The sequence below is a fragment of the Perognathus longimembris genome, chromosome 3 (genome assembly GCF_023159225.1).
Source record: "Perognathus longimembris pacificus isolate PPM17 chromosome 3, ASM2315922v1, whole genome shotgun sequence".
In the NCBI taxonomy this organism is placed as follows: Eukaryota; Metazoa; Chordata; class Mammalia; order Rodentia; family Heteromyidae; genus Perognathus; species Perognathus longimembris.
This window is the reverse complement of record NC_063163.1, coordinates 69,681,801-69,703,610: the sequence shown is the minus strand read 5'-3', so window position 1 is coordinate 69,703,610 and position 21,810 is coordinate 69,681,801. Positions and strand designations below refer to the sequence as shown.

General features: G+C 49.0%; 1 protein-coding gene across 1 annotated transcript in view; it reads right to left on the bottom strand.

Annotated features, from left to right (window-relative positions):
• Window positions 1–587: 587 nt before the first annotated feature.
• Window positions 588–21,810, bottom strand: part of Elavl1 (ELAV like RNA binding protein 1) — a 42,990-nt gene continuing 21,767 nt past the window's right edge. The window contains exons 3-6 of the mRNA XM_048342103.1: window positions 18,941–19,044; window positions 13,081–13,234; window positions 8,715–8,940; window positions 588–2,919 (exon numbers count right to left, since the gene is read on the bottom strand). Coding sequence (XP_048198060.1) covers window positions 2,595–2,919; window positions 8,715–8,940; window positions 13,081–13,234; window positions 18,941–19,044 — 809 coding nt within the window. The 3' untranslated portion in view covers window positions 588–2,594. The remainder of the gene's footprint in view (window positions 2,920–8,714; window positions 8,941–13,080; window positions 13,235–18,940; window positions 19,045–21,810) is intronic.

Below are 21,810 nucleotides of genomic sequence, written 5' to 3'. Positions count from 1 at the left end.
TTATTCCTTTCCTTCAAATTCCCAAATGACTTTTTCCCCCTCAATACAAGTCTGATAAATTTATGCCTGAAGTTTTTAAGAAAGTTTCTTTTGGGTTGTGACTTTCTTTCTGATCCTTTCCCTCACTTCCAGTGCTGGGGATGGAATCCAGGGCCTTGCATGTGAAAGGAAGCAAATGCTCACCCTCTAAGCCATGCTTCCAACCTGGGTTTTGAGGATGGTCCCTCTGCCCAGAAATACATACTGAACTCGATGCCCAGGATCAAGCCTAGTCTTTGATGGAGTGGAGACTGCTCAGAAGTGCCATTTCAAAAGCCAAGTCCTTCCATTCATTGTCAAATTCAAGGTCCCATAAAATGCACTGGAATTTGTAGCTAGAAAGCTGTTGGAGTGGTGGACCACCACATAAAGTGGAAGTTTGAGGGATGTGAAAAACTTCTGGAGGGCTCCCACATCAATGGCATCTAACAGGAGGAAGGAAAGGCACAGCTGAGGCACTGGCCATCAGACAGAACCCCCTTGTGGGAGGGACTGAGCTACGGCTGCAGGAAGGTACAGGAGCTAGGGGAGCTCTGGACTGGGAATCCCACATCCACTCAGATGTCAGTCCGAGGAACCAGAAAAACATTCTGGCTTGGGGTGAGGAGCCCTTTGGGGCATCAGAAGGACCCTTTGGTGTGAGAACTGGGGCATATGGGCCTTGATTTCGGTTCCAAAGGAGGCCTCATGGGCTGGCTGAGTGATGACCTGGAATTTCTGGGGAGGAGTCTGCACAGCACTTGGTCCACTTTTCTAAGACAAAACCTGGGGACTTGTGGCTACCTCTTTTGGGTCAGGGCTGGGGGGAAGGGGAGAAGGCAGCCTCAAACTGTCCAAGGGCTTCTCAATATGCTGACCTGCTCTGGAGGCTCTGTGCTTATCTTACCGCCCAGGTTTCCACATAAATAAATATATAAATAGAGCTAGATAAATAAATAGAGCTAGATAAATAAATAGATAAATAACTGCTATCATCCTATGATATGAAGAACTATGAAACAGCCTGCCTTTACACCTTTTAGTCTTGTGTTAAGGCTAAGAGCTGCTGGTACTGAGTTTTCCTGGTTTGGATTTTTTCTGTGCAGTAGTTATTTTTCCAAAAGAGCTGTTGGGGCGCAGGCCCCCACTCCTGCACAGGCTTCCCCTCTGAGCCTGCCTACAGCTCCCAGATGAAGAACCACCAATCAATCCATGAGGGAGTGTTTCTATGCCATGGATTAACAAATGGTTTCTCTTCCAGGCAAGTGTTTGCTTCTTACTGTCTTATGACTCCTCCCTGAACACTGGGCTTTTCTGTGTCTTCCCTAGCCAAAAAGAAAGAAAAGAATAAAACAAAAAACAAAACAAAACTCGAGCAAAACAAAATCAAATTTAATGGTATTAAATGCAAAAGTAAAAACAAACAAAAAACACAAAAAAGCAAAAGAAAATTAACAGAACAGAACAACCCCAAATGTCAAGGCAGTTATGAAGAGAACTTTTGAGGGTTAATCTTTAAAACTACAAATCAAAGGTTTTTTTTGTTAATAGATAACTGGCAAGAAGTACTTTTCTGCTGAGTGTCCATACGAAAGCAAAATTCCAAAACAAAATCCGAGATAGAAAAAAGTCTAGCGCTCACAAGGAGGGATGCGAAAAATACAATGCTCAAATGTTCACATGTTGTTAACAATCAGTTATCTTGCGCATTCGAGCTGTGTTAAATGCTCTTGGAAACAGGAGAAATGGTGAACAACAGTATCCAATGTGTGGGGCACTTGTGCATGCAATGTGGGGACAGAAAGTGGGGATGTCAGAGGAGCGACACATCTTCAGGTGTGCCTGGAGCTCAGGTCTGACTCTGGAATATACTGGAGTTTCCTTGAAACTCTTTGGTCCATTCCCATTGGTGCTCAGGCCTGGGGAACACCTTTGTGTCCTCAGGAGGGGCTGGCCTGGCCCAGTGGGGGCACCCTCTGTGGCGATGGCCCACCCAGAACAGGTCTATTACCACCTCTAGGACCTTGGCAGAGCCCAGAACTGAGTGAGCAGGAGGTGGCAGTGGGACCCCTTGAGTAATCAATTTCCTGTCAACCAAAGCATAAATCATTAAAAAAAGAGAAAAAGAAAAAAAATTAAAAAAAGAAAAAAACAAAACAAAACAAAACCGCATACTTGGAATCTGTCTACATCTTTAGATGAAAAACTAAAACTAAAGGATCGTTGGTTAAAATCCAGTTTGTGGAGACAGCGAGTGACGAGTGTTAAAACATGCTTAAGTTCCACCACCATCCAGAGGGACTGGTTAGTCAATGCAGTCTACTTAGGTTTTGTTTAATATAGATTTTAAAGGAAATAACTTAAGAAACTTAAAATTGGTCTAACATTGTGGGATTTCAAACATTTGAACATGTCAGTTGCATCCCAGAGTATAAAAACCTTTTCACGTTTCATTTAGGCTAAGACAAACACTTGTGAAAATTGGCGCAAAATGAGTTGTACACTAACAAAAAAGTTTCAACTTCTTCACTCTTAATTATCTATTCCGTACAAAAAAAAAAAAAAGCATGAACGAGTTATTTGTGGGACTTGTTGGTTTTGAAGGAAACCTGTAAGATTTTGTCCCCCAGGCGGTAGCCATTCAGACTTGCTATGGCCATTGCAGCTTCTTCATAGTTTGTCATGGTCACAAAACCAAACCCTTTGCACTTGTTGGTGTTGAAATCACGAATCACTTTCACATTGGTGACAGCGCCAAAGGGGCCAAACATCTGCCAGAGGATGCCCTCATCCGCGTCTTGCCCCAGGTTGTAGATGAAGATGCACCAGCCCGAAGACGCGTTTCCGGGGACATTGACACCAGAAATCCCGCTCATGTGATCTACACCCATAGGGGAGAACCTAGCAAACAGAAAGCACACATTTAGTGATGTTGGGCGCAGGAAGGATGGGACCTTCCCTGTCTCTGCTGCAGGCTCTGCCTCGCTGGAGCCACTCAAGACTGGGGTACCACACACAGGTCAAGAAGGACTTGAAAAACAAAAGCTATACTAGCTGTACAAAGGACATACATTTGTCATCTTTTTGCCATCTTCACTCCCCATTACCTTCTAATTTCCCCTCGCTATGGTCCTCCTCCTACTTTTATGTCTTAAAAAAAGTACAAAACTTAGGTTCTACAGATGAGAACACACTGAGTCAGAAATGATTGGAGAGGAAATGAACACAGCAGTGAAAGCGTGGGCTCCCTGCTGTGTGGGCAACAGACTGGGGACCCAGTCAGAGCCACCTGACAGAGCCACCTCCACTCCTCCAGTTGTGTGTTTGTGGCAGAGGGAAAGAATTGTTTCTGTATTTCCCCCCATTTTAATTTTTTTGTGGTGCTGGGCCTGGAACCCCAGGCCTTATATATGCAAGGAAAGCACACCACCATCAAGCTACATACCCAGCCCCACTTTCCACGTTTTAAATGATAAGGGCTTCTTCTACATCTTCCTATGTAGCTAAAAGCATCCTGGCCAGGCACTGATGGCTCATGCCTATAACCCCAGCTACCCAAGAGGCTTGGATTTAAGAGGATTGTGGCTCAAAGGCAGCCTGGGCAGAAAAATCCATGGAATCCTATCTCCAATTAATTGACAAAAAGTTGGACTAGAGTTGTGGACCACATGGTAGAGCACCAGCTATGAATGAAAAAAGCTGAGTAAGAACACAAGGCCTGGGGCTGGGGGATATGGCCTAGTGGCATGAGACCTTACCTCGTATACATGAGGCCCTGGGTTCGATTCCCCAGCACCACATATACAGAAAACGGCCAGAAGTGGTGCTGTGGCTCAAGTGGCAGAGTGCTAGCCTTGAGCAAAAAGGAAGCCAGGGACAGTGCTCAGGCCCTGAGTCCAAGGCCCAGGACTGGCCAAAAAAAAAAAAAAAAAAAAAAGAACACAAGGCCTGAATTCAAGCTCCAGTTTCAGCATGCACACAAAGTTACTCTAAGTGTCTTATGTTGTCAGCCTCCCTGGGGGGAACTTTTCACACTCTGTGTGTGTGCACAAACATGTGCATGTTTTTCTAAGCCTAGTTACTCCTCCTTGTGATCCTTTCTCAGAGGGATCCAGTCAGTCTGGGGATCTAGTAGAACACAGCTTTGCACAGGACCAAAGGACACAAGGGAATCTCTTCCCACAGCTCTGGGCTGGCTCAAACCACCCACCAGAACCAGGGCCCAAGCCAGTAATCCTAGATACTCAAGAGGCTGAGATCTGAGGATCACAGTCTGAAACCAGCCCAGGCAGGAAAGTCCATGAGACTCTCATCTATAATGAACCACCAGAAAACCAGAAGTAGAGCTGTGGCTCAAGATGGTAGAGAATTAGCTTTGAGCCCAAAAGCTCAGGGACAGTGCCCCAGGCTCTGAGTTCAAGCCCCATGACAAGACCCCCCCCCCAAAAAAAAAAGACCAGGGCCAAACCACTGATGATCCTTTCATTTACATAAACAAAAAACCCAGGGGGGCCAGGAATATGGCTTAGCGGTAGAGTGCTTGCCTTGTATGCATGAAGCCCTGGATTCAATTCCTCAGTACCACATAAATGGAAAAGGTTGGAAGTATCACCGTGGCTCAAAGTGGTAGAGCACTAGCCTTCAGCAAAGAGCTCAAGGACAGTGTCCAGGCTCTGAGTTCAAGCTCCGTGACTGACGGGGATCGGGGGAGGAATTCTGGAGGAAGAATATTCAGGACAGAACATCTGGAGCTGCAAGATGTAGCTGGGGAAGTATTACCTTCTCCAACATGATACTGGGCTTCAGCCAACAGACCCTGCAGGCCCCCTGGGGTAAGGGGGTACCTTCAGATGCCATTAAACACACACCCCCTCTGGACAGACAGGCAAGAGCACCTGGCCCCAAAGTGTGGCTCACTGTTGAGTTCTTTTTAACAGAATGAAAAGGAAACCAAGATATAATATTGGCAATTGTTTTAAAATCACACAAAAAAATGTAAGTTTAAGTAGCCCCACTAAGGATGTGCAAGCTGGTTAAAATTCTCAGCCCACAGTTAGCACTGACACAGATGGGAAAAGATACCCCAGTGTCTGTGGTAACTAAGCCAATGGTTTTCCTAAAAGATTAGAAGGAAAGCTGGGCACTGGTAATTCATGCCTATAATTGTAGCTGAGATCTGAGGATTGGGGTTCAAAGCCAGCCCAGGCAGGAAAGGTTGTGAGATTCTGATCTCCAATTGACTACCAGAAAACCAGAAGTAGAGCTGGGGCTCAAAGAGCTAGACTGCTAGGGGCTGGGGATATGGCCTAGTGGCAAGAGTGCCTGCCTCGTATACATGAGGCCCTGGGTTCAATTTCCCAGCACCACATATACAGAAAATGGCCAGAAGGGGCGCTGTGGCTCAAGTGGCAGAGTGCTAGCCTTGAGCAAAGAGAAGCCAGGGACAGTGCTCAGGCCCTGAGTCCAAGCCCCAGGACTGGCAAAAAAAAAAAAAAAAAAAAAAAAAAGGGGTAGACTGCTAGCCTTGAGCAAAAGAGTTCAGGAATAGTGCCCAGGCCTTGACTTCAAGCCCCACAACTGACAAAATAAATAAATGACTAGAGTGAGGTGCCAATACTGAAGTCCTAATCAGTCATTCTAATTTTCACATAGATATTGCAGTCAGCCTGTCCCATCCACCTGCTCCAAATCTGCAGTTCAACAGACTTCAGATCTAAGAAGATACATGCAAAACATAAAGCGTGTCGTGCCTGTCCTGAATGTGTTCAAACTTTTCTCCTTAAGCAATACAGAGTACTAACCATCTCTGTGGCACCTATGTGGTATCAAGAACTATAAGCCATCTAGGGATGATGGAAAGTCTATAGGAGGACGTGTGCAGGTTCTAAGCAAACACTACATTCTACATTTGGTACTTGAGCACTCGTGGATTTGGTACCTAAGGGAGCCCTGGATCCCAAGGGTCAATGGATAGTGAAAATAATCTGGGATATTGATTTGCCATCTTCCTCCCCATGTGCTGGACTTACAGGTGTGAACTACCATACCCCAATCCCTGAAAATGGCTCTCATTAAGGAATCTTGCCAGCAGGTTAATCTGCTGTTGACAGTTGATTTCTTGGACCACACCAGCAATGATTCTTTTTTTTTTTGCCAGTCCTGGGCCTTGGACTCAGGGCCTGAGCACTGTCCCTGGCTTCTTCCCGCTCAAGGCTAGCACTCTGCCACCTGAGCCACAGTGCCCCTTCTGGCCGTTTTCCATATATGTGGTGCTGGGGAATTGAACCGAGAACTTCATGTGTAGGAGGCAAGCACTCTTGCCACTAGGCCATATTCCCAGCCCCCACACCAGCAATGAATGCCAACCTCTCATTTTCATTTCTTTTTTTTTTTTTTTGCCAGTCCTGGGCCTTGGGCTCAGGGCCTGAGCACTGTCCCTGGCTTCTTCCCGCTCAAGGCTAGCACTCTGCCACTTGAGCCACAGCACCGCTTCTGGCCGTTTTCTGTATATGTGGTGCTGGGGAATTGAACCTAGGGCCTCGTGTATCCGAGGCAGGCACTCTTGCCGCTAGGCTATATCCCCAGCCCTCATTTTCATTTCTGATGGAACAGAAAGAATCCTGTCTTGTTTCTAATTTTTTCTGGATGTGACTGGAGCTTCCTGCTCTTCTGGGCCTTTCTTATCTCTGTCTGTCTCAGAGAGGCCTTCCCCCTTTCCCAGCTGACTCCCCCCTGCTCATCCCCTCTTCCTTCCTTATCACTGTGTCCTCTGGCTACTGTCCCTCTCCTGAAGGAAGAAATGCCACCTCCTTGGTTTTCTTCATTTTCACTTCTGTGACTATGACTCAAGTTCCCCCCACCCCCACCTCCATTATTCTCCCCTGGTTCTCCAGCTCCTGGGTAGCTGGAGAATGCTGCCATTCACCCTTCCCCCACCCCAGAAAGGTGCCAGTCACACTACCTGACTCTGCCAGCTGGATTTTAAAATCCAGCTCAATTCTGTCCCAACACCTTCCCCAGCCTCTGTCCTTAAAGCAGGCGGCTATAGCAGGCCAGCTTTGGAACTGGAGCCAGCCTGAGACTCTACAGGACTCCATAGCAAAATTAACATTGTCCAAGACAGCACCAGTGGAAGTGAGCAGGATCTACCCAACCCACTGCCTAGCACCAAGATGGGAAATCTTCATTCACCAGAAACCAGCCCTTGCCACTGCTTGGTGTTCTGACAAAACCAGTCTAAACCAGGCTAAAACAGCTCTTCAGTAGTGATCTCCACGACTCCCAAGGCTACAAGACCCCAGATCCTGGCATCCAAGTTTTGACTCTATTGTCTCTACAGCAGCCTAGCAACTAGGGCTACTTACAGTATGAAAAGACAAAGAAAGCTACTCCCCTCTGAACGGGGCCTTCAAGCAACAGGCAGGTAACATTCAGGTATAAAATGGAAGATGTGACAAGAAAACCAGCTATGTAGAAAGAGCTGGTGTGGGGCACTGGCTTGCAGCTTTAAGAGGCGGTTCTAGCTGGCCCCGCCTATTTTCCCAGCCCTGGAGCCTGGGGCTGTTAGCCCTGCCTGCCTTCTGGGTCAGGCTCTCACCAGCCCCGCCTCCCAGCCTCGGGACCACGTGTAAGCCAAGATGGCCGCTGGTGGCGAACCCGGAGGCGTAGATTTACGCCCCCCCCCTTAGGGAGGTCCCTCGGCTCCACCCTTGACGGACATCCCAGGCAGCCAATCATAGCGCCTAGCTAGGTACGCCACACCCCTCCTCTTCCTGCCGCCATTTGGCCTTTATAAATGTGGTTCCCCCTAAAAAAAAAACAGAGACTGCGTGACATCCCCCGGATCCTATGAGTGTCCTTCCTTTTTACGTAAGGGGGCTGGGAGCGGGCGGTTCGCGACTCTTACCTCATCTTGGCTCGCCCCACGGGGTACGCTCCCCGGCTCTCCCACTGGCCAAGAGAGCGCTGGGGGCGAAGGACCCCGGCAAGCTGGTGCTACAAACCACTGATGAAATGTCCAAAACTTGTTTAAAAACTCTAGACAAGGAACAGCTCTCACCTAATCACAAGTCAGGGAACAGCTTTTCCTGCAGACATGAGGAACCTTTAACTTCGCAGCTTCATTGCCCTTACTAGGAACGAATGCTGCAGTGCAGTGCAGTGCACTCCCGTCCCTGGAGTCCGTGGGAGCTGGTGGCACCTTCTCAACTCCAATGGAGATTGGACCTCTGTATTCATGGGTTCTGTGTCCAGATTCAACCAACCACAGATCGAAATGTTTGGGGGAAAAATTGTGCCTGTACTGTCCTGCCTGTATTGGATGGGTACACCTTTTTTTCCTTGACGTTGTTGAAACAACTGTTCTGGTAGCAAGTCCCCTGTACTCGGTATTAAGTCATCCTGAGATGATTCTGAGCCTGCAGGAGGATATGTGTGGGCCACAGGACAGCACGATGTACTGGATCTGTAGGGGTGCTGGCACCAGTCTCCCAGGGATACCAAGGGACAAATGTAAATGGTGAGGGCATAGATTTTTCTGTGATGGTGGGGGCAGAGCAGGGGAACAATCCTGAGGTACATCAGGACTAGCCTAGCACCCCCAGGGTTTTCCAGCATGGGTAGCCACTGCCCAACAGGCCTCCATGTAGTGTGGCTGGCCAGGAACAGACCGGCAACATGCCAACCTTTGGACCCACCTGAATCTCTGTGCCTGGTGGTGCACGGGGCCTCCAAACCGCCTTGCAGGCGAGTGGTACAGCTGGGAGAGGAGCGCCATGTTTTTGTTCTGGTTGGGATTGGCTGCAAACTTCACTGTGATGGGCTCGGAGGAACCTGGGGGTTTATGACCATTGAAACTGGTAATTGCCTCTTCCGCTTCCGACCGTTTGTCAAACCGGATAAACGCAACCCCTCTGGACAAACCTTTTTAACAAACCAACAAAAATGGAATTAGGGGGAAAAAAAACCCAAAAGGACTCATAAAAACTGAAAAGCAAAAGTCAAGTCAGTCTACTGTGGTTCAAACTGAACACCTGGTTAATGAAATTAAGAGGGAAAAAAATCAAACCTAAAAATGAAAACAAATAAGCAGGTTAAAGAAAACCAATTGACTAGCTTCAGACTCTTTCAAGCTGAAGGAAGGATTCCAGTGTCTCACTACCAGAAGACACTTTGGTGACAGTCATGCCCTGAACTGGTTTCTAACAAGAAAGCCACCCCAGGACTGTGTCCTGCCACTAGTTAGCTCTCAGGAGCATGGCTCAGCATAGGAGCACAGATGAGCTAGTGTGGACCCAATTCAGGGACTTTGGGCCTCTGTCCCAGCTGCCTTCAAGCACCCACAGTGATGGAGTGAGGGGCAGGTGGAGGGCACCACAGACCTTCAGTGTCACCCTTATCCTGTACCTCTTCCTTTACCCCAACCCTCTCCTGAGCTTTTTCCTACCCCATTATGTCATCTGTCTCTGGAACCTCCTTACTGAGGCCTCAGGACCCCAGTCAGTGCCCCCTAGCATCCTTAGAAACTAATTAGGCCACTTGCCTTCTCTGCAGACAACTGCCCAGGTGTGGACGACAGAGCAGGAACCCAGGCTGAGTCAGGAGCCCTGAGTTTTGGCCCCTGTGTGGGAAGGGTCAGTACACCTCAAGGGGTTGGGTGTTCCTTCTGCACACTGAAGGCAAGCTCTGGTCCCTCACGAACCCATTCCCTTAACAGAGCAGCCTGACACCTGAGGCTGGACCACTGAAGGCAGCATCTGGTCAGCCCAGGGGAAGAGCCCAGCCATTCTTCATCCACTGCCCATCCATATTCTAGACCCCTGGAGGGGGGTTATTTTATCCTTTGAAGAACTTGAAGAATGGGGCAAAAGTGTATATACTGACAGTGGCAGGGGCTGACTTGTTCTTCTGGGAAGAAAGCTGTTGGGAGTCAGGGGAAGAGGTGACAGTGAGGGGGACCCATTTGAGTGACATCTCCGGGCTGGACTCATGTGTGTGACCTGGCAGTAGAGGCTGCCCTAACTTCAGTTAAACACCTTCTTTTTCAAGACCAGGCCAAGGCTTTGTGTGTCTGGTGAATGACAACAAGCAAAGCAGGACGGGGCCTAGACGGGGCCTCAGGGATCCACTTTATAAAGATGGCTCTGGGTAGCTGTTCTCAAGTCTCTTCCTCATTACTTCTCATGCCCCATGAACTGAGACACAGTGCACCTCACATGACCACACAAACAGTAGGAGCCCTGACACTCACATTCCAACTCTCGAGCTGTGATTCTCCTGATCACAGGCTACCCCCAAAAGTCCAGTTGAAGCTGCCTCGACCTCTCCATGAGTGCTAAAATATACCTGCTTAACATGCATGAGGCGTTGGGTTTGACTTGCAGTAATGCAAAACAAAATACCTTCCTTCCTTTTTTTTTTTTACAAGTCCTGGGGCTTAAGCTAAGGGCCTGAGCACTGTCTCTGGATTCTTTTGCTCAAGGTTAGCACTCTAACTCTTGTGTCACAGAGCCACTTCTGGCTTTCTTTTTTCTTTTCTTTTTTTTTTTTTTTTTTTTGCCAGTCCTGGGGCTTGGACTCAGGGCCTGAGCACTGTCCCTGGCTGCGTTTTGCTCAAGGCTAGCACTCTACCACTTGAGCCATAGCACCACATCTGGCTTTTTCTGTATATGTGGTGCTGAGGAATCGAATCCATGGCTTCATGTGTATGAGGCAAGCACTCTTGCCACTAGGCCATATTCCCAGCCCTGGCTTTTTCTATATATATATATGTGGTGCTAAGGAATCAAACCCAGGGCTTCATGTATATGAGGCAAGCACTCTACCACTAGGCCATATTTCCAGCCCCAAACAGAACATTTCAAAGGTTTCCAACAGGGGTAACCACTGAATCAGTAAGGTCAGACCTAGGCATATGCCATGTGCAAGGAGGGTTCTCGTGCCTTGAGCTCATCTTCACATTTCAAGTCCAAAGGGAAACCTGAAATCATACACGTGGCCAGCACGTCTTATTCATTCCTATATGGCATGAATGATAGTTTAGTCAGCTATGGAAAGCTAAACCAGAACTAACATCAGATCAGTTGGGGCAAAATCTGTGCTCTTGATCTCAAAGCCGCCGTTACTCCTCAAGACCTGAGGCTGTATGCATGCACGCAGAGCGAATATGTGTGCAAATGCGGGTTGCTTGTCTGCTTTTACACAGCAATGTCCAATGAAAACTGCCTAAAGGAAATGAACAGAACCCAGGAAAGAAAAAGAGTGGGCTGGGCATCAGTGGAACATGCCTGTAATCCTTAGCTACTCAGAAGGCTGAGATCTGAGAATTCTGGTTTGAAGCCAATCTGGGCAGGCAAGTCTGTGAGACACATCTTCAGTTATTTACCAAAAAGCCCAAAGTAGAGCTGTGGCTCAAAGTGGTAGGGCATTAACTAGCCTTGAGCAAAAAAAAGCTCAGGGACAGCACCCAGGCCCAGAGTTCAAGCTGCAGGACCAGCACAAAATAAGTAAAAGGGCTAGGATGTAGCTCAGTGGCAAAGTATTCCCCTAGCAAGTGCAAAGTCCTGGGTTTACTCCCCAGTACCAAAAAAGAAAAGAAAGAAAGAAAAATTAAATGGTATTTGATGCAGTGGCTAGGAATATATTATTTGATGAACTGATACTTTTGGAAGATGGCTGTGTATTTTTAGTTTTTCTAATGCTTTCTGGATTAAGAGCAGACACCAAGAAATAGCACAATCTCCACACACACGAACAACCAAGTTCACAATGAAGGATAAAACAAAGCCAAAAAAAAAAGTGTCAAGTGCTGTTGGCTAAGGATGTAAGATTTTTAAAGACTATTCCAGTTTCTTTTACCTCAAACACACATCATCTGAGTGTAAACACATGTCTACCTGTCTCACCGCCCCCCTTCCTGTGATCCTGGGGTCTCACAGGGCAGCTGGCTTCCCACAAAGGCCTCGGTCCTGGGTCCTGGGGCAGGGTAAGTTTAGAGGGGGAGTCCTGAGATAATCTTCTCGCGAGGCAGGGAGGGGGAGAGGGAGTGAGATTTTGGATGGAGTTCCACTTAAGAGCTCTCCACACTCAACAGCACTAGGCCTTGGCTGGACGGACAGGCCATGGTGGAGCGGGCTGAGTGGGATCCGGCAAAAAAGGGGTCTACAGCCCAGCGCCCCATAGCCAATGTGGATACACAGTGTGGGAAGAATGTAAAAAAACAACTACAGAATACCCAGTGGGAGAACTGGAGTCATGACTCAAGTAGTAGAGTGCCATGAGCAAAAAAGTTGAAAAATGCCAGACTCTTGCTCTTGACCCAGTACTGGTACACACACACACACACACACACACACACACACACACACACACACACACACACACACACACACACACACACACACACACACACACACACACACACACACACACACACACACCCCGCCCCCCCCCCCCATAGGCTTCAGGGAGCCTATAAAGCAGGCTCCTTTCTGGGTTGTCACAAGTCCTATTCCTTCTGGGACAGGGCTACACAGGGTTTGGCCCAGGACATCCTGGTCCCTCCATTGCAGGGTAGACAGGGAACAGAGCCTGAGCATATGCATGGGGGTTGCTGGCTTCCTGGACAGCCCAGAGCCCAAGTCCTGTACTAGAGGGGCACAGCGACCATGAAGACTGAGTAAGGGTACATGGGACAGAGCCAACAACAGGCAGAAGCAAAATGGAGACTCAGGACCGAGAGTAGAGATAGACACATCATCCACCTGCAGCAAGAACTGTTTGGACTAGTCAGCAGCAGTCTTTCAATCCACTCGTGGGTCATGCCAGGGCATTCGAGTACCTAAGAAATAGTGCCAGGATTCCTTGATGTTCTCATTATACCATGTTGGCCTTCTTTTAATGCCACCATTTTACTTCCTTAGCCAGTATCTTCTCGTTTCTCTGCTGCCCTCATCTGAAGAACAGCTAACACTGAAAAAGCAGACAACCACGGGCCCTCTCTAGAAGGTCTGTCCCCTGGCCTGAAGGCCAGCCCTCACTGCCCATCCTGGCCGCCTGCCATACCTGTGGTCTGATCCACAAGGACCCGGGAGTTGATGATTCGCCCAAACCGAGAGAACATGTCCTCCACATCCTTCTGGGTCATGGTCCTTGGGAGCCCGCTGATGTACAAATTGGCATCTTTGATGACCTCTGAGCTTGGACGAGCATAGGACACCTTCAAAACACAAACAGTTTCCTAGGATTAGGGCAGGTAGGTGGCCAAAGCCCTAAAAATTGGAGTTAAGAAAGGCCAATGCTGTGTAGAAAGCACATGAAGGACTTTTCAGTGAAGCACAGGAACTAGACATTGGACAGTGTGTTCTCATCTGGTCCTCACCAGTCTCAACAAGGTGGACATCGCTCCTAGCTCACAAAGGGGAGACTGTGCACCCACAGTGTGAGTGGCAGAGCTAGGATCCTGGACTTTCTATTGTTCTACCCCAGTCTTACACCTTTTTTAGTGTGCAACACAGTAAGGTAGCACTGGGAAAGGCCCTCTGAGCGAACACAGTGTCCTCTGCCAGCAGGGAGCTTGCCTTAGAAGCCCAGGGGGGCTTCTCCTGGTCCTGCTCTCTAGGGGTGCCCGTGCTGGAAGCCCCAGAGGTAATGTGGTAAGGAAAGGAGTTTGGAGCTTTCCCACACTGAGGCTGTGCTCCTCACAGACCAAGAGGGATGGGACCAAGGCCACTGCGGATAAGAAAGCATGGCGGGCAAGAGGCCTTCTGCCTGCAGAGGGGTGACCTGGTAGGATGGGACTCAAAACCAAGACAGGAGGCTGGGTATAGGAAGGAGGGAGGGGTGTGCAGTAGACAGGTGGGGCTTGGAACTGCTGAGACCACACTGCAAAGAAAAACAGCCTTTCAGGTAAAACTGGACAGGAAGGATACAAAGGGGCACTGGGTCCCGCTGGGGGCCTGAACAAACACAGCTGAGCTCCCTGGACATTTTGTGGAAGCTTCCCTATTTGCTTATAGGCCTGGGATACATGGGTTTAGCCCAATGGGCAGGCACAGAGGACACTAGGTCACTTTGAGCCTTGACTAAGTTTTCTCCACAAAGGTCTCAAGATTCCTAGCCTCCCATCAGCCAGCCACTCTACTCACCCTTGTCTGAGGGCAGCACCTCCAACCATGTGCCTTACCAGAAACCATGGTGAGAGCATGGTATTTGGGACAGGATGGCTCACACCCCCCAGGGACTTTCCTTTCCCATTTCCTTTTCTTTGTCATGGAGCTTGAACTCTGGGCCTGGGTACTGTCCCTGAGCTTTTTTGCTCAAGACTAGCATTCTACCACTTTGAACCACAGCTCCATTTACAGTTCCCTGGTGATTAACTGACGTTAAGAGTCTCCATCCAGAAGTGGCTGCTGTGGCTCAAGTGGCAGAGTGCTAGCCTTGAGCAAAAAGAAACCAGGGACAGTGCTCAGGCCCTGAGTTCAAGGCCCAGGACTGGCCAAAAAAACAAAACAACAAAAAGAGTCTCATAGACTTTCCGGCCCAGGCTGGCTTCAAACCATCCTCAAATCTCAGCTTCCTGAGTAGCTAGGATTTCAGGTGTGAGCCACCAGTGCCCAGCCCCTCAGGGACTTTCTCAACTTCTAGCAGGGCTAGCAGGGGCTGCTGCCTTGGACCACACCACCCTAGGAGTTGGCTTCTGCAGATGGTCCCACTCAGGCCTACTGGAGGATCAGTCACTCCTCAATTCCCAAGCTGTGAAGCACAGGTACCAGTGCAGCAGAGATCAGGCAGGCACTGCTGGCACTTGTCACTGTGCCCCAGACAGTGCTCCAGAGGAGAAGTGTTTATTGGAGACAAATGCTGAGAACTTCTATGCCAAAGGGTAAATGATGTCTTAAGGAACAAAACTGCTTTCATCTTCTCTCCAGCCACTGTCAAGGCCAGAATTGAACCAGAACCACATTGGGCTATGCTCTAGCAGCTGGCATTAGCAGGTATGTGGGGATCCCACAGGCAACCTCACAATGCTGCTTGTTGACCCCTGAGAACTCTTTCCTAAGCTCCCAGCAACACTTGTTCCATGCCTTCAATCTGGTCCTTTCTTGTGCTTAGGAACTCTTCCTCAATCCAGATTCTGGTCACTGGGGCTGGGAATATGGCCTAGTGGCAAGAGCACTTGCCTCCTACACATGAAGCTCTGGGTTCGATTCCCCAGCACCACATATATGGAAAACGGCCAGAAGGGGCGCTGTGGCGCAGGTGGCAAAGTGCTAGCCTTGAGCGGGAAGAAGCCAGGGACAGTGCTCAGGCCCTGAGTCCAAGGCCCAGGACTGGCCAAAAAAAAAAAAAAAATCAGATTCTGGTCACTAATCCACAGTGACTGCATCCTTATAAAAAGGGGAAATTTGGTTAGGCACTTGTGGCACAGGCTTGTAATCTTAGCTACTCAGGAGGCTGCAATCGGAGGATGGCTTTATTTTGTCATTACAGTCACTGCTTTATCATAACCTAATATATCCCATGAGGACAAACTGCAGTTATCATTGCTGTATCCCTAGTACCCAGATTCAGAGGAAATGCCTCAATGCCCAAATGTAGGCATTTAGTAAATATGGTTGCTGGTGCTAATGTTACCTGACTGAGTGTGGTAGTACACATCTGTAATTCATCCTAGCAATCAGGAGACTACAGAAAGAATATGGACTATGAGGCCAGCTTAGGCTACATATTGAGACCTTGTCCCCAAACCAAAAAAAGAACGCCAGCTCTGTGCATCCCCCCCACCCTTGCTCCTTTCCATGGTAGAAGTTACAGCGTACTGGTGGCTGGTGCTTGCTCTCTCAAGCTGTGCTGGGGGCAGATGCTGGACACGTGTTGAGCATGCAGTGTCAGAGCCTGGCTTTGTGCCTCCCCCTCTGAGGCCTTGGAGAAGCCATTGGGGCACTGACTCAGTGGCTTTTGTCAGAATAGAACTGTGGGATACTGCTTGATGTCAAGACTACTACTGAATAATCTGGGCATGACAAGGACCCCCAACTCTGATGGCCTTTATTTATTTATTTATTTATTTATTTTTTTGGCCAGTCGTGGGCCTTGGACTCAGGGCCTGAGCACTGTCCCTGGCTTCTTCCCGCTCAAGGCTAGCACTCTGCCACTTGAGCCACAGCGCCGCTTCTGGCCGTTTTCTGTATATGTGGTGCTGGGGAATCGAACCTAGGGCCTCGTGTATCCGAGGCAGGCACTCTTGCCACTAGGCTATATCCCCAGCCCTCTGATGGCCTTTATTACACTGCATGAATGAGCTGCCCTTAAATAGAGGGCACTCAAGGCAGTGTGGGGCACTCTACCTGCCAGCACTGGGATTTCTGGCACTCAAGGCAGTGTCGGGCACTCTACCTGCCAGTACTGGGATTGCTGGCACTCAAGGCAGTGTCAGGCACTCTACCTGCCAGCACTGGGGTTGCTGCCAAGGATCAAGGGCAAATACCCAGAGACAGCTTGAGACAATGATGGAGGATCATCATATCCACGAGGGATTAGTATGTTTCTACAGGACCAGGACAGTTGTAGGAAACCACAGAGAGCTAGACACTGCTGGCCCAAGGCAAGGCTGCAAGCCGCACAGCAAGCTTCCACATGTACTCAGCCGGGTAACAGGGAGGCCTGCTCACCTGTGATCTCATGTGAGCTTCTAACTCTTGACTTGGGAACATCAACCCGCCAACATCAGCCCCAACCAGGTCAAAGGAAACAGGCTGACATAGTGATATGTGCTTTTTACAGTTAAGTAAACAAAAGTCCAGACTCATGAATTACTATGCTATTTTCTACCTCTCCCTGCTGCCTCAACAAACAAGAACTCAAGTGCCTCTGCAAATCAAGTGTGACAATTCCTTAGAGGTAAGAAATACAATTAGGACTAGCCAGGGCACATGGGTGCCATCACTAGCCTTCATTGTAGAAGGGGCCTTGGGGAGCCTGCACTAGAAAGGATGCATAAGCCATGTGTCTGCCAGGGGACAACTCCACACACTGCACAGGGCAGGTGGAAGGACCTGCCATGGGTTTGATCCAGGGAGGGTTGGGCCACAAGATCACAGAACAGTGTACTGGCAGGGAAAGAAGGCTACCCTCCCACCCACCCATGTCAGCAGGTTTACCTGGTGGGCTGGCAAAGACTAATGTTCCAGGGGTCACCCTACAGAGTTGCTCTAGAATCAAGTATAGACCTGGACATCTGGACTTTACATTTCCTCAGGTGGTTCTGGTATCATGGAAGCCCAGGAAGCACGGCCTAGTGCCAGTCCTAAGAGGATCCTTTACCACCTTCCCTCACAAGAAAGGATAATTTTGTACAGAACAATCTCCTTCCTCCTTCTCAGTGCTTCAGATGAAGATAAATGATCCCTGCAGGTGTACGTGTCAGGAACAAGACATGACAAGCCAGGTCTGTGGGTACCTTGTGAAGGATTGTCCCAAAGGGCACTGTGCCCAGCAAAGTGGCTAGCTGTGGCACAAAGCCAGGGAATGGAGCCACGGCACAGGGGAGGCCCATCAGACTGGTCTAAACAGACAGTGGACAAGGGGACAAAGTTTGGGAAACACAAAACTGGTTCCAGGCAGTAGGTCCTACCACAATTAGGGGAGCCAGCAGGCAGACCTTGAAGTCAGGGAGGAGGGTGGGGGGCTCTAGGCTGAAAATTGTTTTTTTTTTTGTTTGTTTTTTTGGCCAGTCCTGGGGCTTGGACTCAGGGCCTGAGCACTGTCCCTGGCTTCTTTTTGCTCAAGGCTAGCACTCTGCCACTTGAGCCACAGCGCCACTTCTGGCCATTTTCTGTATATGTGGTGCTGGGGAATCGAACCCAGGGCCTCATGTATATGAGGCAGGCACTCTTGCCACTAGGCCATATCCCCGGCCCTCTAGGCTGAAAATTGGATGACTGTCCAAAGAGAGGGAAGGCAAGGGCAGCTGGTTCAGAAGGACAGAGGCAGAGGAAACTGGTCTCTTGGAGGAGGACCATCTGACTCTATGAGGAGGCCACCAGAGCCCTGCCTGGGGCCCCACCCCCAGGGTACAGCATGGGTAGCTCTCTTCCCACCTGTCATGCTGAAGCCTCCCTCCACACTGCCTGCCTGTGTCATAGGTGGCCTTTCTATCTCTTGTTTACTGTCTGCAGCCTTTACCCCCCATCCCTGGCTCTATGAGTATGACTCTTTTTTTTTTTTTTTTTTTTTTTTGCCATTCCTGGCCTTGGACTCAGGGCTTGAGCACTGTCCCTGGCTTCTTTTTGCTCAAGGCTAGCACTCTGCCACTTGAGTCACAGCGCCACTTCTGGCCATTTTCTGTATATGTGGTGCTGGGGAATCGAACCCAGGGCTTCATGTATACGAGGCAAGCGCTCTTGCCACTAGGCTATATCCCCAGCCCCTGACTATGACTCTTGTTTTAGTCACCGTGTGGAAAGTTTATTGAGTAGGTGTTCAGAGAATACATGCTAAATGGATATTAAATGAACTGGTGAGAAAAAGCTTCTGATTGGCCTGAGGAGGCAGGAAGGGATGCTGGGAAAGGTGAGATGCTGCCACAAGCCAGGAACTCAAGGAGCAGAGCTGGTACCAGGCTTAGGGGATGGGATTCATCTTGGAATAGGAAAACGGCAATACAGGCAGGAGAAACAGGCAGAGGAGGCTTATGGAGGAATCTGCTTGTGTATCCATGTATGTGAAGACTGACCTAGTATACAATCCCTCCATGGATCTTTTATGGTAGGACCAAGAAGGTCCATGAGCCACCTGGGAAACACCTACAATTGTGCATCGAATGCAGAATGGTCCCCTAGACAGTGACAGAGAGGCCAGGTCAGAACATGGCAGGACTCCTGCTAGAGACAGGAACGGACAGGGTCTGATCTGATCTTTTTACCTTAATGGTTTTTGACTGGAGCCTCAGTCCATTCAGCGTGCTGATCGCTCTCTCCGCATCCTTCGCAGTAACGTAGTTCACAAAGCCATAGCCCAAGCTGTGTCCTGCATGGAAGAACATGAGGACATTGGTAAACTGGCTGCCAGCAAGCAGGTGGATGAGAGGAATGGGGGGAGCAACAGGTGTCTACCCTACCAGGCTCAGAGAAAGGTCAGAAAAAGAGAAAACAAAGGTAACAATGTAAAAGTCAAGAGAAGTGGCCTCTGGGGAAGCAAATCCAAGATGGTGGCAAGCTTTCTTTTTTCAGCAAACCGAGATATATTTACAATAAGCAAAGGTAGCTTTACAATTCAAAGTTATTTTACAAAGCAATAACCCAGCTCCTGGTTGCTAGCTGCCCTGTGGGGCTGGGTGGGTGAGGACCAGGAGGGTTGAAATGGGCCAGGCCAGTGGCCAGTGGCCAATGGCTATCTCACGTTCCTACTGCTTCTCTGCTACCTCATTCCCCACAGTGGGAAGGGTTGCTGGGCTCTGATATCAGCAAGCACTCATTCCACTCGCTTTCCGAACCTGATGCCAACTGGACCCAGCCAAAGGGAAGAAGGTGCTGAGAACTCAAGGAGAAGCCGGAACCGAGGGAATCCTCAGGTCTGGCCCAGCCCCAAGCTTCCAGGACCTCTCTTCACAGCAAACATTGTAACCTCACCTGCTCAAGTTCAAGGAAGTGATCAGGGCTGTAAAAAGGTGAGATCTTCACAAAGAAAGCAAGGTGTCCCCCTATCTTTTTTTTTTTTTTTTTTTTTGGCCAGTCCTGGGGCTTGGACTCAGGGCCTGAGCACTGTCCTTGACTTCTTTGCACAAGACCAGCACTCTACCCCTTGAGCCACAGCGCCACTTCCAGCTTTTTGTTTGTGTGGTGCTGAGGAATCGAACCCAGGGCTTCGTGCATGCTAGGCAAGCACTCTACCACTAAGCCACATTCTCAGCACCCCCCCACCCCACTCCACACCCCCATCATCTTTGTGAAATACTTGGGACAGAGTAACCACCTACTAGATACTGCAGGAGGAGAGCACATTAGCAAAAAACTCAGGGCTAGGTACTGTGGCTTAAGCCCATAACCCTAGCTATTCAGGAGGCTGAGATCTGAGGATCACAGTTTGAAGCCAGCCCTGACAGGAAAGTCAAAGAGATTCTTATCTCCAATTAATCACCAGAAAACTGGAAGTGAAGCTGTGGTTCAAAGTGGTAGAGAGCTAGCCTTGAGCACAAAAGCTCTGGAACAGTGCCCAGGCTGAGTTCAAGCCCTACAACTGACAAAAACAAACAATATGGAAAGAACCTCAGAAGATACCATGTCGTTTTTCTGAAGGAGAAGCAAGTGTAAGCCACATTATCCCAGCTTGTCACCCCATCGTTGGCAACCACTTTATTCTGCTCTTGGCCTCAGGCAGGACAGCTACGTGATGCTGAGGCCACACAGCAGCAGAGATCCTTGAGGCAGGTGCAAATGGAACCCAGATCCTACCCATAACAAGAGGAGGGCCTAACTTACTTTGCCATTTTCTTTTAATTTTATTTCCACTTTGTCTAATAAGTTTCTGGATAGTTTTATATTGACAGAAAAAGTAAACTAATATCCACACTTAGGTTTTCCTTTAAGCCTTTTTCTATCCCAAGACCCCACCCTACATTTAGTTCTCATGTCTCCTTAGGGCTCTGAGACTGTCTTTGACAATCTGGAGGAGGTCTCATAGGTGTCAGTTAGAGCAGGATAATGGGTGGTAGAGAGGAAGATCCTAACTGTAAAGTGCCCCTCCTTCCAACATCTGAGCAGGGGCCAAGGACATATGCTGTCAATATGATGTATTACTGACTCCAACCCCAATTACCTGGCCTGGGGAAGTGAGTTTGTTGAACTCTTCTCCACCCATTTCCACATGGACTTCCTTTCACTGTAGGAAGTCTTAAGGTACAGCTGACTCAAGATACAGCCTGGAAATTCTATTCCTCCTTTTTCAGCAACAGGTATTATTTACAATTTTGCACAGGGGGCTGGGAATATGGCCTAGTGGTAAAGTGTTCACCTCGTATATATGAAAGCCCTGGGTTCGATTCCTCAGCACCAAATATATAGAAAAAGCCGGAAGTGGTGCTGTGGCTCAAGTGGTAAAGTGCTAGCCTTGAGCAAAAAGAAGCCAGGGACAGTGCTCAGGCCCTGAGTTCAAGCCCCAGGACTGGCAACAAAAACAAAACCAAACAATTCTGCACATGCCATCTTCTTTTTAAAAGAAACAAAAACCTGGCACTCTAGATGATTTTTATTGGTGCCAGTCCTGGGGCTTGCTTGAACTCAAAGCCTAGGCACTGTCCTGAGTCTTTTTTGCCCAAAGCTTGCTTCCCACCACTTCCAGCTTTCTGTGGTTAAATGGAGATAAAGAGTTTCATGGGAGCTGGGAATGTGGCTTAGCAGTACAGTGCTTGCCTAGCACGCATGAAGCACCCCCCCCCCCCCCCCGCCTCGGGTTCAATTCCTCAGTACCACATAAACAGAAAAAGCTGGAAGTGTGCTGTGGCTCAAGTGGTAGAGTACTTGCCTTGAGTAAAAAGAAGCCAGGGACAGTGCTCAGGCCCTAAGTTCAAGCCCCAGGACTGGGGGGGGGGGGGGGGGGAAGAGTCTCATGGACTTTCCTGCCCAGGCTGGCTTTGAATCTTGATCCTCAGATCTCAGCCTCCTGAGCTAGGATTATAGGCAAGAGCCACCAGTGCCTGGCTTATATCTATACTTTTAACAAAAACTCCCCAAGGACTGAGGACTGGAGGCATGGCTTAACTGGTAGAGTACCTGCCTAATAAGCATGAGGTCCTCA